General features: G+C 45.7%; 1 protein-coding gene across 20 annotated transcripts in view; it reads right to left on the bottom strand.

The window, feature by feature from the left end:
- The window catches only part of ACOT11 (acyl-CoA thioesterase 11), a 143,577-nt gene that overhangs the window by 42,309 nt on the left and 87,398 nt on the right, over positions 1-13,870 (bottom strand). For all 20 annotated transcript variants that reach the window (XM_068111556.2, XM_078771901.1, XM_078771905.1 and 17 more), the window contains 4 exons: positions 3,827-3,946; positions 3,594-3,741; positions 3,460-3,515; positions 3,227-3,293 (listed from right to left, as the gene is read on the bottom strand). In XM_068111556.2, the coding sequence (XP_067967657.2) occupies positions 3,227-3,293; positions 3,460-3,515; positions 3,594-3,741; positions 3,827-3,946 (391 nt within the window). The remainder of the gene's footprint in view (positions 1-3,226; positions 3,294-3,459; positions 3,516-3,593; positions 3,742-3,826; positions 3,947-13,870) is intronic.

The following is a 13,870-nucleotide window of genomic DNA, read 5'->3' as shown; positions in this document are numbered from 1 at the left end:
CCAGATGATTGATGGCTGCTTGAAGACCGTGCCAGTTCGCCTGAGTGAAATGCCAGACTCGTCGACGCGGAGGAGACTCTCTGAGAATGGTCAGAGAGATGTCCACTTTGACAAGCACATGATCAGATGAGCCGATTGGAGCAGAAGAAGAGCAGCAGACATTTTCAGGGAAGTTTGTCATCACCAAATCCAGAAGAGAAGATGCTCCGTTGACTGAGATCCGTGTCGGGAAATTGACAGATTGTGTCAGTCCGAGTGAGTCGCAGAAGTCCTTTGCTGAAGAGCCATGGCTGGTGAGAGAGGTACCCACACCCAGCCAACTGGCATGGTGACAATTGAAATCACCATATATGAGGAAGAGAGAGTTGGGATGGGTAGATAGAAGTTGGTCCATATTATCAGACAGCGAGATGCAGATGGAGTCATCGCTGTTTGGTGGACGGTACAACACACATATGAACAAAAGGTGGGAGCGAAGGGGAAGCCGTAGCCAAAGGTATTCCTGGGGGTGAGGTGGAGAGAGGGCAGTTGAGGGCGAGTGAGGAAGAGAGTTTTTTATAAAGATAGCAACCCAACCTCCAGGACGAGGCTCAGGTCTATCATACCGGAGGAGGGAGTAACCTGGGAGAGATACCAAGGCATCAGAGACATCATGAAGGAGGAAAGTTTCTGTTAAGCATATCACATCTGGTTTGTCAGAAGCAACCTGTATGGAGAGATCAGTCAAGTTTGAGCGAAGGCCCCGGATGTTTGAGGTCCATACCGTTAATGAAGAGGAAGGGGGGGCATCGGGTCCAGAACAGGGGGGGGAGGGGTAGGGTAAGATGTGGAAGAGGAGGAAGAGGTAGGGAGAGCTGTTGAAGGTGTGTCAGATATTTCAGAGATTTCAGAATAGCTTGGAGAAAGGGAAGAATGGGGTGGACAAAAGGTTTGATGGAGATTGGGTGAGGCACAGTGAGGTGTTATTTGAGGAGGGGGAAGAGCGAGGCAGAAGGTTGGGGGAGATGAAGGGAGGATGCTTTGAGGAGGAGGGGTGAGAGGGGAGTCTAGGAGGGGAGGAGCGAGGGAGAGTCTCATAGGGGAGGGGTGAGGGGGGAGTTTAGGAGGGAGGGGAGGGAAGGGGCGAGGGGGGAGATTTGAAAGGGATGGGTGATGGGGAGGATTTGGAGGGGAGGGGTGAGATTGGATTTTGAAAAGTGTACGATTCATGGGAAACGAACATTTTTTGCAAAATGAGTTTGAGACCTTCGAGTCAAAAATACGTTTGAGGACACTGAAGGAGGGGTGGAGTTCTGGATAGTTTAGGGAATGTAGAAAGGAGGAACTGTAAGAGATGGTATTATATATATTTTTTGGAATGAATAGATTTGGTGAGCAAGACGAAAGCATCCTTTTGTAGGAAAAGAAGAAAAGGGTGTTATAATATATGAGAGAAAATAGTTGTTCAGGGGAGAGATTATACATTTCTAACCACGTGATCGCGAACGAAGAACGAACAAATAAAAAGAACAAATAAACGAATAAGACCTGGGAAGGAAATATTTTTGGGTTTTTTTTTTTTTTGAGTAGAGATATTAAACAAGGAGGTATGGGGTGAACGACTGGGATGAAACAGAGAACGAAAATAATTGCAGCGCATTCAACGAATCGCTGAGAGAAAAACAAAACGACAAGGTCGGAGATGGTACGGTAGCCTAAGCCTACGAGTACTAGGCCGCAGAATACTCGATACGCATTAACCGACGATTGTGTATACATGTACGAAAAATTAGCACCGAAATTTTTCCAAAAGATACGCTATAGGTACGTACATACACCGAAAGATAGATACAGTCTCGACAAAAACACAATTGAGAAGGATCACTTAGCTTCGAAAGCGTGAGCGCATGGAACAGCTTCAAAAAGACGTGACCTCGCCGTGATCTCGCGAGATCTATCGAGATATATCAGGATCTAACAGAGATCTATCAGGATCTAACAGAGATATATCAGGATTAACTTTTATCTTAAAACAAAGCCAAAAATTTGAGTAGATGATCGCATTAAAATTGTGTTTCTGCATAAATAAGTTGAAACATTTAGTGAAATAGCTCTCATCACTTGATTTTCAAGGTGTGGTATCTCGTCGAATTAAAAAGTACAAAGAAGGATGATCTATAATTATTAATTGAAAAATCCAGGACTGGAAAATCCAAAAAGATGTCGAACAAGGATAATAACATTATGGAATAGAAAGAAGACAAGCATTGAATCGACAACAGAACTGGCAGAAGGCTCAAGTGACGGTATCCATCCATCAACAGTACGAACGTCACTTTTAAAATCAGGACTTTGAGGATGTGTTGCAGTAAGAAAACCTCTTAATAAAGGGGAACAAGACAAAAGGCTACAACATGCGCAAGAACACAGAAATTTGATTATGGGGCAATCATCAAAGGTGCTTTGGACAAAGCAGTAAAAGTTTCGGTTATTTGGATCCAATGTTAGACTATACGAGCCGACAAAAAACGGAAACTTTCAAAGAACCTTGCTTGAAGCCAACAATTAAGCATGGAGGAGGTTCCATTCAAGTTTGTGAGCGGATATCCGAAAGTGGTGTTGGAGAATTGCCGAAAGAGTATGGTATATTGACTACAGCAAGGTACAAACAAATTTAAATTCCCAATGTTATCCCTATCGTGGTGCAAGACTTATTGGTCCAAACTCCATATTACAGCAACATAATGATCCAAAACACTCAGCTGGAAAAAATTTAACTTATTTGCAAAAGAACGAGGAAGCTAGAGTCCTTCGACGTATGGAATGGCTCCCATCAATGCCCAGATCTCAATAACAATGAAGCTGTGCGGGACTATTTGGACAAAGAAAAAGTAAAAAGGATTCTCAACAACTTCGGTCTTTGGAACATCTTGGAAGAAGCCTGGAACACCAAATCCACAAGAGTTTATAACAACCATTTGAAAGCATCCTTTGAAGAATTTCAATGGCTTTGAAAGAAGAAGGTGGACATATTCACCATTAATTTAGATATTGTGAATATTGTGAATAAATTTGGTTATTTAAAAAAAAAGATTATTGAAGGTATATTTCCACAATTTTAACACAAAGTTTTAGTTTCCTTGTGCAGCAGAGAAGAAAAATGCAAAATGTCAAAGACTTTCACAGCAGTGCATATTGAGAAAAGCCAAAAAAAGAGGCCTCTATGTCACCTATAATGCAGTGATACCTGATTGCTTGTCTCCCATGGAACAGATAGTGGAGCCTGACTGGGCTTGCATGAGAAGATGAACTTCCTGTAGACAGACAAGTCATGTTTTGACAAAAAATATATAAAAGAAGAAGAAGAAGAAGAAGAAGAGGAAGAAGAAGAAGAAAAAGGTGAAGAAAAGATTTGTAGATTGGGTATTGGGGTTGTAAAAGTCAAGATACAATAAATAAATGAAGTCAAAGGATTTTTACCTCTCTAAACGAATCTTCTTTCTTGCAATAGCCTCTCGGTACCTCCGTTGTCCATCCTGTAAAATACGTGGGTCAATTCGAAATTTTGCTCACAAATGTTGCATGCCAATATATCAACGGCTGCTTCGACAAACCCCAGTTGCAGGTCGAATACTAGGCAGCGTGCGAAGCTCCCCAGATGGCTTCTTGACGCTGTAGACAAGGAAGGCAGAGTTTATATGGCGTGTTGGTCCAGGTGGATCATCACTGTTCCAAGCCTCAACGCAGACCCCAACCTCCATCCTGGAAAATCAAAACCCATATATGATACTGCTGTCATGTCACCCAAGTTGTATTAAATGGCACAGATGATATAGCCCACACTTACACAGTATGGAAGGAGTTGTTGACAATAGCACGGAGGGTGAGGCGATCACCCACGGCAGATGGGCCACGGAACTGGAACATGTCAATGGCTCTCAAGGTCGCATGCTCCCCACACAGACGGCTGCACACACAATCTACAGTAAGTGTTTGCACACCCAGGATGGACAGGTCTCTACAGCATCACAAAGAAAAGTTAATACAATTTACGACATCATTGTTTGCGGCGTATCGAATTGTTCAGTCTAGAATGAAAAGGTTTCAATGATTAATTTTAGTACATGATAAAAGTTCACGAGAGAGTGAGGTGACAGAGGCTAAAATGGCAAGGAAGTGCCAGTGGGGCAGTTTGACACAAGGGCATGAATAAAGAGGACAAGCGTTACGCCTAGGTCCCCCGTCGGTGAAGTGATGCGAGTTGACAAAGTGGAAGACGCAAGGTGGCCATCTCGGATTTTGACGTGGCGACCCAATTTTCAATAGCTTTCTTCCTTATGCCTAGATACACCCACACACCAGATTAGAAGTTGGTACTTCGCTTATTTTTCAAGATATTTCGCTCACAAGGTTCAGACATACGTGGCGGCGGCCATCTTGGATTTTGACATGGCGACCCAATTTTCAATAGGGTTCTTCCTTATGCCTAGATACACCCACACACCAGATTAGAAGTTGGTACTTCGCTTATTTTTCAAGATATTCTGCTCACAATGTTCAGACATACATGGCGGCGGCCATCTTGGATTTTGACGTGGCGACCCAATTTTCAATGTCGTTCTTCCTTATGCCTAGATACACCCACACACCAGATTAGAAGTTGGTACTTCGCTTATTTTTCAAGATATTCCGCTCACAAGGTTCAGACATAAATGGCGACAGACATACATGGCGGCGGCCATCTTGGATTTTGACGTGGGTTGCACCCACACACCAAATTAGAATTCGGTCCTTCGCTTATGCATGCACGCATGCATGCACGCATGCCCGCACAAACCATAGTCCCCCTTTCGCTCCGCGGTGCGACGGGGGACAAAAAGAGGAGAGAGAAACGGTAATCGAAGCAGCTGCTCTCTGCCTCTTGAGATTTGCTACTATACGACAATCATGTGGCATAATCTACAAAAAAAGGAAACAAGCTTTTTCCATAAGATCTGAGAGACATGAGTCCGTCTTTAGACACACTACAGACTCAATGGGAAGAGGAGGAATATAAATTTCCATTGATAGCAACACTGATTGCATGAGTGGAGGAGATCGGAAAGCCAGGTATGAAGGCGGCCACAGGAAACGAGCTTGGATGTCATACTGTCATATGCCCGATACATGTCCAGGGAGACTGTCCCCTGACCTCTTCTTTGAGATGCAAGGCCTCCTATCATTGTAGAGAGAGAAGCAGCCAAATATCTATAGTTGAGTGACGAACAGAATTCAAACTTATCAGCCATTCCAAGTTAATGAAAACATCACACTCATTTTTCCAAATATAACCAGGAGTTAAAAATTGAAAGGTTTCAAAAATATGTATACTTGAGGTTAAATATGAAATATCCCAAGGATAGGTCAATTCAAAACTATAATAGAGCTCAGGGAAGAGACACCGCCAGAGCGCCCTAATCTATAGCCAATACAGTAGTGATTTGGACTATGGAAATTCCATTGAAAATAACATGAATCAAGGCTGATATGGACAGCCAAATATAGTTCACTGGAAACAATGATGGAATCTGAGTGTTTTATTGTGATTGTAAAACTTCCATCAGAGTCTGTCACGAGAGTCACAGTGACTTGTCATGAGAGTTACGTCATACAAGCTACATATCCCTTGCATAAGTAGTGTTTGAAGTTGTGAATTGTTTTTCAAAAATAATAGCACTGCATCCTCTTCCATCATAGATCGATCAAGAATAGATGCCACTCACACCTGCAAAGCAATTTTCCCTGTGCAAAGCAAGAAGTGGGAGGAGGAGGGGGTGAGTATTTGGGAGAAGAGAGGAAGTATCAAGAAAAGTTGGGATAAATTGACAAGTTAACAATAAAAGGACAGTCAAAACATCTGGAAAGGAAAAGGGAAGAGGATAGAATATGGCAGCACAGCTAGGTGTAGTGTAAAGGAAGCTGGTGACATTTTCAATACCACCCATTGGTACTAGTGCCAAAGCCTATTCAGCGAGGATTTCCGTCCGGGGGTACAAATCGCGCGGAGAACTTGCTGTTGAATCGCCCAAGCAAATGAATGGCTGTGTTCCATAAACATGTCTGAGTTTTGGATGAAAATGTCACAATGAAACCAAAGGAAGGCAAATCTGGACTGCCAAGTGCCAATAAAAGTCTTGAACAAGATCAAATTGTTGCGGCTATGATCCCAGGAAAGTGCAGTGATGTACACCTATATGGCCGGGGTGCTCTACTATTAATTTGCAATTGGTCAATGGCTTTGACACCAATAAAAGTTTATATTATGGACCCATGGCATCAAAAAGCTTCATATGGAGCACCTCACCATCATTAGAGCACTTAAATCGCATCAGATGCAGCAATAAATGTGAATTGTTGCTCCCAGCTTATCGGCTCGACAGAAGTTGCCATTTGCATTTTTGCCACCTTCGTCCCTACCCCATGAAGAATCCCGTGTGCAGATATGGGCAACTTGCTAGTGTTCACAAATGACTTTTCTTTAGGATTATGAAAACATTCATGTTTCACAACATGAAATAAGTGTATATGTGAATGCATAAATAAAATGAAATTGGTGCACATAAGAGAAATGAACAAACAAGAATGATGTCGTGCATAGAGCACGATACTTGCAAAATCCCTAACGCAACTTTGACTTTCATTTTTTTTTAACGTCTTTGACTGTTGAATTCAGTAAGCCGAAATGCAAATCCTGTTCAAATTTCAAGTCAATCGGATGAAAATTGTGGATTTTAGAGATTTCACAAAGTTGACCTTTGACCTGTTGATCTCAAAAATAGGCTTCTTGCTTATGACCAACTCTACCAGGTGGTGAAGGTTTGTGAAGATCAGAGTAAAAATGTAACCTGTAGACTGTTGATATACAAACAGACAGGTAACCAAACAAACAGACAGAATAACGCACAAGACCAACCAATATACTGCACTTGAAAAATCGAATCTTCCATTTTCCCAAGTAACCAAATAACACACGTGTGGCCACAAATTAATAAAGCAATAGATAAAGCATGTGGCAGCCAGAAGACAGACCATTATGGTTCAAAGGGTTCAAAGGGTTCAAAGGGTTAATATGAAAAAAAAAAATCTAAATAACTTAAAATGCGTTCTTAAATCAATTAATCCTTTCTCAAATTATAACACGACAAACAGACAGGCACTGCTCCTTTTATAATATAGATTACTTAACGGTCACAATTATTCCCACATGCTTGTTGAGTTAGTCTTAGGAAGCTTGGCCCAAGTCTTTCATGAACCAGCTGCCCAGGCCTCAAGTTCGACTAAGGTTGGAGCAAGAATTTGGAATCAATTCATAGCTCACCTACTCTTCGCGAAGGACAACGCGGGATGTTTAACGTCCACCAACTTGTGCCAGAAGACGGTACTCTAGTTTAACGTCAATCCGAGGGACGACACACACATTGATTAATCATCCTGCCTGAAAAACATTGGGATGACACATAGCTTGAACTGGATTCAAACTCAGGATGGGCAGTTTAGAAGCAAATATGCGTTACGAATGGGGTTATTCGTTGAATAAAGGTCAGAATTGGGTGGTAACGGTAACGCCAGGGGCAACATCACACGTCACACTTGAAGCCATGGCTGGGAGAAATGACATACGAAGCCCTAAGATACAAGTTATAAACAACCCATGTACAGTCCACAAAATCTTATGGCTTGAAAAATTGGACAGGAAATGGAATAAACCATTCATGAGTGAAGACTCATTTGAGCACCTTATCTAGGCCTAGCCTATCATGTGTGAAGAGGCCTAGCCAGTTGAGACGGCTTGGATTTTGTTTGTCTGTGTGGAACGCAAAACACATAGAATGCCACAAGGACGTCTCAGGTTGTGTTCCATGACTAACCAACTTGTAGAGCACTCACCAAGGGGCTTAAGCACTCCATTGAATGAATGAATGAATGATCGTTTTAAGGCCATTTTCCCCGCTAGAGCGGGGGTTAGCCTTGCGGGCCCCATGACAATCATGGTTCCCTGTTTTGAGGCAATGTTTTTATGGCCAGATGCCCTTCCTGACGCCAACCCTTGGTCGCCTCTTACGATGCGCAGGGATACGGTGCACCTATTCTAAACCGGGGTAAACACCGGGATCATTCATCACAGCAAGCTGGTACTCAATTTGCCGACCTCGGAAGGATGAACAGGCTGAGTCAACCTCACTGGCGTTAATTCAGTGATCAACCGGGATTCGAACCCAGGATCCTAGGATCCCAAGACGGCACCCTAACCACGAAGCCAACACCAGGCTAGCCAACACCAGGCTAGCCAACACCAGGCTAGCCAACACCAGGCTAGCCAACACCAGGCTAGCCAACACCAGGCTAGCCAACACCAGGCTAGCCAACACCAGGCTTGCCAACACCAGGCTAGCCTAAGCACTCCATTGAAACGGTTGATAAGGAACGGCTGGCTTGGCAAGCAATAGCGAGCTTATTGGTGATGGATCTCAACCCTAATTTGCTCCAATTTTTTCACTTGCGACTGTTTAAATTAAACACTAGTGACTGTTTAAAAAGGTAATCATATGTTAGAAAGAACTGACAGAATAGTTTATGCTTATAATATAAACCTCCATAGTGTTATCCTTGTTCCCCCTGACAAGTTTGTTTGAGATTGAATAAGTAATGACTGATTGTATCACAGTCAGACAGACAGACACCAAATTGCAGATTTTAGTATCATTATTTGGCTAAATTATGGAGTATTCTTAGGTCTATAAAAGCTGTACATTTCAAATTTATTCAGGAATTTTGAAGCAGTGAGAATGGATCAAGAAAAAAAAAAGAAAAAAAAACAAACTTGTTCAGCTTCATCACGTTAGTCACTTTGGAATGGCCAGTTAGTCAATTATTATCGGCTTTAATATATATATATATATATATTGTTGCAGAACCGGGGTGCGACCCTTACCAAGGGGGGGTTAATCCCCTTGTCTTTTAAACTGGCTGATCCCCCAGTCCTGTAAATTATAACGCTCCTCCGCGGTCGAGATTGGCCAGGGTGATTGGTCAAGATGGATTCCCAAATACCTGCGTGCCAATCCTTCCGCGGAGCAGGGAAATAACTCCTGCTCGAACCACGGACAGATGGAAATTGCCGAGCGGTTTAGCAATCCGCGAATCGAGCCGTTAGCAAAAAGAGTAACCCGATCCTGAGCGGTTCTAATCGTGCCACGTATACTCAATTGAGAAATCACTAAAACGATCGGATGGAGAGGAAACCAAAAGGTAGGAAGAACAGAGATTTATTAATTACGTACAAAAACCCGAAGAGGAAACGAAAGAAGGGCATGTACAAGGGAAGAAGAAGAAGCAGACACAGGGAAACCTTATACAGTATGAATTAACATGCCCAGGACAACACAAACAGACTTACACGAAAGGGGAATAGCAGGAAGGAAGGTCCAAGCAGATGGGCCAGCGTTGGCTTCGGCCCCAGTTCACGCTCCACTCCGGTCCATGCTCCACCTCGGTTCAGGCTCCGGTTCCGTGGCGAAACCCAGCAGGCAGCGCGGTTGGTATTGTCGACGCGAGCGGACCTTACATGCGGGGGGTTAATATATCGGGGAGGAATTGCGTCCGTGAATCGGAGGATTCGTGACGCGTGCCTCGTGACTCTCCAATGGTGCCACTCTCCCCGGCAGACTCAGACTCTGCGGGCTCAGACTCAGCAGACTCCAACTCCGACTGACTTGTGTCTCTGACTCAACCGACTCCGACAGACTCTGACTCACTCTCCAACTCAGACTCTCTCCGGCCGACCGACTAATTAGTCCCACGTGAGCGCTTACATTACGCACTCGCGTATCAAGCCGCGTGCTTTTAGGACACACCCATCGGTGAGCTCGCCGCGGCCCTGGTTGGTCGCGAGGGCTCACCGACTCCGCCCTTAACAGGGCTACGCCTCACTCCGATAACTCCTCCCCCTTTTTCTCCGCTCTGACCGCATGGTTAACGGCGTTTGGAGCGAGCGCTGAGGCGGCTGCGACTGGCAGAGGCGCGTAATACAATTCGGAGGGAGGCCAAGCCGCAAAATGAACGGGATTTGAAAAGTGGCCTATGTTATTTAATTAATGCAACGCAGATTCAACTATTGGGAACACAGCCTTGACTAAAAACACATACTAATGAAATAACTGAAAGGTTCCTATGGTGTCCTACGTGTTGCAATATGGACTAACTAGGGTGCGACCTTTGACCTTTGGAAAATGGGAATATTTACAGGGAATTATTTACAAGGGATTATTATTTACAAGTGACGGTTCTGAAAACCGTAACACAGCACCCTCCCTTTCTCCAGGCCCGTCCCAGGCCATTCCACAAGGGATAGCTTTTACCATTATGTGTGACACTTAGGTGTAGTTACCCTCTCGTATTAACCTCACCCTGAGTGCGACATTTTAAAAACTAGATATGTCCTGCCTGCTGCGTTGCATTCTACCTGGCAGATTCACACCCACAGACTAACCGAATTGCGGAATTAATTTTCAAACTACACATTAAGCCGGTGGGGAGCATTATTTACAAAGAACACTATTATTAATTATTTACAAACTACACCCAGCACCTGTCATTTTGGGGAAACAAAAGCAGAACTTTTGAAAAGAGGAAAGGTCATGCCATGCACTGCACTGATACACCATACCATAAGCACCAAATCATAAAATGCACCAAAAGCACCCTACAGCACCAAAACACAAAAAAATGCACCAGCAATGAAAATGCACCAAACACATTTGAAACAGTGATAATAATCATGGTGTCCGATGTCTTCTCTGCTGGGCTGCTGGTTCTGGCTGCCTTCTTGCTTGCTGCCTATTTAAAAATAAGAGGGCACAAACCGCGTCCACTCTTTATTGATGGTCAACAGGCCAACTGAGGTGGTCCACCCACTGGCATAGGTGCCACTTAAACACAGTGGTCCGCAAGCAAATACTGCTGGCCACAGTGGCTGGTCCCCAGCAGAGATGCCAGGCCCCAAAACGTGGGGTCCACATGTGGTGCTATGCCACAGAACGTGTGGTCCATACGGTGCATCAGTGCAGGCCGGAAGCAGCGGAGGTGCGGGCACACAACTGCGGTCACCTGCGCATTCCCCCCGGGCCCAAAATAAACAAGTCAGTGAGTGGGGGAAGGAGGACAAGCAAAGCAGCGGGGAAAGATCGCAAGGGTATACATTAATACAAGGCAATACAAAGTGAGGTGCGCAGGAGAGTGAGCCGAGAAAGCTCGTCCTTACCGTACGTTCCCCCCCCTGTCACCTAATCTACCCTTGCCCCTACCCCATATTTACAAAATTTACAAATCCGTCGCTAACGTCCTGTCTTCCCCATATCTCTCCTAATACCAAATTCGTCATCAATCCCAATTTCTCATCACTCCCGCCTAAACCAAATTTATCATCAATCCCTCCTAAGGAGGAAGAGATGGAATATAAACAATGTCCCACCCACGTCGAGATGCCTCTTACATTCCAAATGTCTGCCAAATTGGTGTGGAGTCTTCTCACCTCAGGCGAGTGGATGCGGATGGTGCGAAGAGATTCTCAATCATAAACTACCTTCTAAATGACATTAACACACTTTACACTACCCGGGGTCTTTCCCTGCCAATCCATTGGCCATCATTACACTATGCGGTTCTAGAAACCAATTCCCATTGTACATACTGTGGCGCTCACCAATTTGGGGTCTCACTCCCCCGATTCTACTCCCTGTGCCCTTGCACAATTTCAGGGCTAGGTTGTGTGGCTCCCCTAGCAGGTCTACTTACCTGCGCACCTGTCACTGCAGTTGCCTCCCGAGCTTACCTGCTCCTCAGTCCTCACCCTAACCTACCTGGGGGAAGGCCCTCTGGCTCTCTCACCCCCTACCGCCCTCTCTGGCGTCGGGCTACCCGGGTCCGTCCTCCGGATCCTCGGGCCCCATTGAACACTAACTGGCTCCCAGAGCCTACTGGGGGCCTCACCTGGCCGACAGACTAACAGTGGCGGAGTGCCCATTCAACCATTCATACTAACAGGCCACACGCCCAGCCATTTCACTCCACTAATGCACCCATCCGAGCAGTATTCTGCTACTCTCGCACCACAGATGTCAATATCCACCAAATTTACCGACTCCCTCTACCTACTTTTAAACTACCCTCCCCGGGTATTCGTGAAGGGGGTCCATCTTTCCCCCCATCCACTCCCTCGCACCATACACTCCACTCCACGTATTCCACACTACTCACTCCACACCATTTCATTCCAGGCCATTTACTCCAGACCATTTATTCCATCCAACCATTCTCACTTGCCACCATGCAAGTCAATCACCCAATGCACCATCACACCTTTCACAATACTCTGCTCATGCACTTTCTACACACACACACAGCATTCACGAGCATTGCCTCTCAATTCCTCATTTCAACAAGCTCAACACAAAGAACTTCCATACCAATTCCACATTTCATCACTCTCCCGACAAACACACTGCATCATCTAATCTACCTGGTTTCCCTCCAACTTAGTACTCCCCGTCTTCCCTTATACTAAGCAATCCCTCGTCGTTATTATCCATCTAAGCTACCTACGTCCCCACTACAGGTATAATGTCGCTACTTAAATCTAAAGTTACCTATGGTCATATTCTAGATTCCTATTCATTAACCTAACACTCCCGGGCTAGTTTGCACAGCCATAACCCCATAAACCTATAGCTCATGTGCCCCAAAAACGTGAGGCGAATGGTAAAACTACCTTTCACCATCACTATCACTACTACCATCAGTCCATTAAACTACGAGCCTCGGTGCTGGAATTGCATGTTCACAGCTCGGCTTCGAAAAGCCGGCTATGTGTGCGGATGGTCAGTCTCCTGTGGTTGGGTCCGTCCGGCATCGATTCTGGGGAGGAGGTTTTGTCGGGCCAAGGCTCCAAGCACCATCCCTATGCAGGGGCCTTGCGCTCCCAAGCGCGATGGCCCAGCCTTACCCGGCCGGAGCGCTGCCACCACAAGGGGGCGCCGCTCTGACCCCTTCTCCTTCCCCTCTAACCGAGCCGCCCGCTTTGCATGGCAAAGCGCGGTACAGACCATACAGGGCGGGGCTTGGCCCGAATCGTGCATGGCGCTCCGAGCAGGAGCGACGAGACTACGATCCCGGCCGGCTCCCGCAGCACACAAAGAACATCACGCCCCGAGTGCTCGCGTCGGCTATACGTCAGCCTAAACGCTGTCCCGGTCACCGTCGATGCTCCCTTTGCATGCTCACACCATGCGTTCCATTATTCACTCACACATCGAGGCGTCTACGCGCCTCTCATACACTCCACGCACTCTTTTACCGCACTCAGTTGTACACCACTCGCTGCTCGCACACTCCATAACACACCTCTCTCACGCACTATCCCTTGGTATGTACTCCGTACCACTAATGGGGGTGCACTCTTGCATCCAACCATTCAGCGCACACCTACTCACGGGTGTGCAATCCCTTGTCGTACACCCAATCACGCGCTCCACCACCAACTCAGGTGTGCCTCCTCGCACACGCTCCTCATCCGACACACTCCTGGTCACACTCACTCCTACTTCCACATTCTGTATCGCTCTCACTCTCTGTGTCGCATTCATCACACATACACTCCGACGTGCGTTCGCTCTCGCACTCAGGTATCACACTCTCGCTCCGGCGCCATTCACACACGCGTGCCATTTCCACTCACACACCTTTTCTTCACACTCACGCCATTCACTTTAGCACAGCGCACAAAGGACCTTCCACAAGCGCCCGGGTTACGCCTGAATCCCAAGCGCGCGAAAAATATTTTCGCGCCAAACACTTT

The sequence above is a fragment of the Myxine glutinosa genome, chromosome 1, assembly GCF_964187855.1.
Source record: "Myxine glutinosa chromosome 1, kmMyxGlut1.1, whole genome shotgun sequence".
NCBI lineage: Eukaryota > Metazoa > Chordata > Myxini > Myxiniformes > Myxinidae > Myxine > Myxine glutinosa.
The sequence above is the reverse complement of the archived record's forward strand: the minus strand, read 5'-3'. Positions and strand labels throughout refer to the sequence as shown.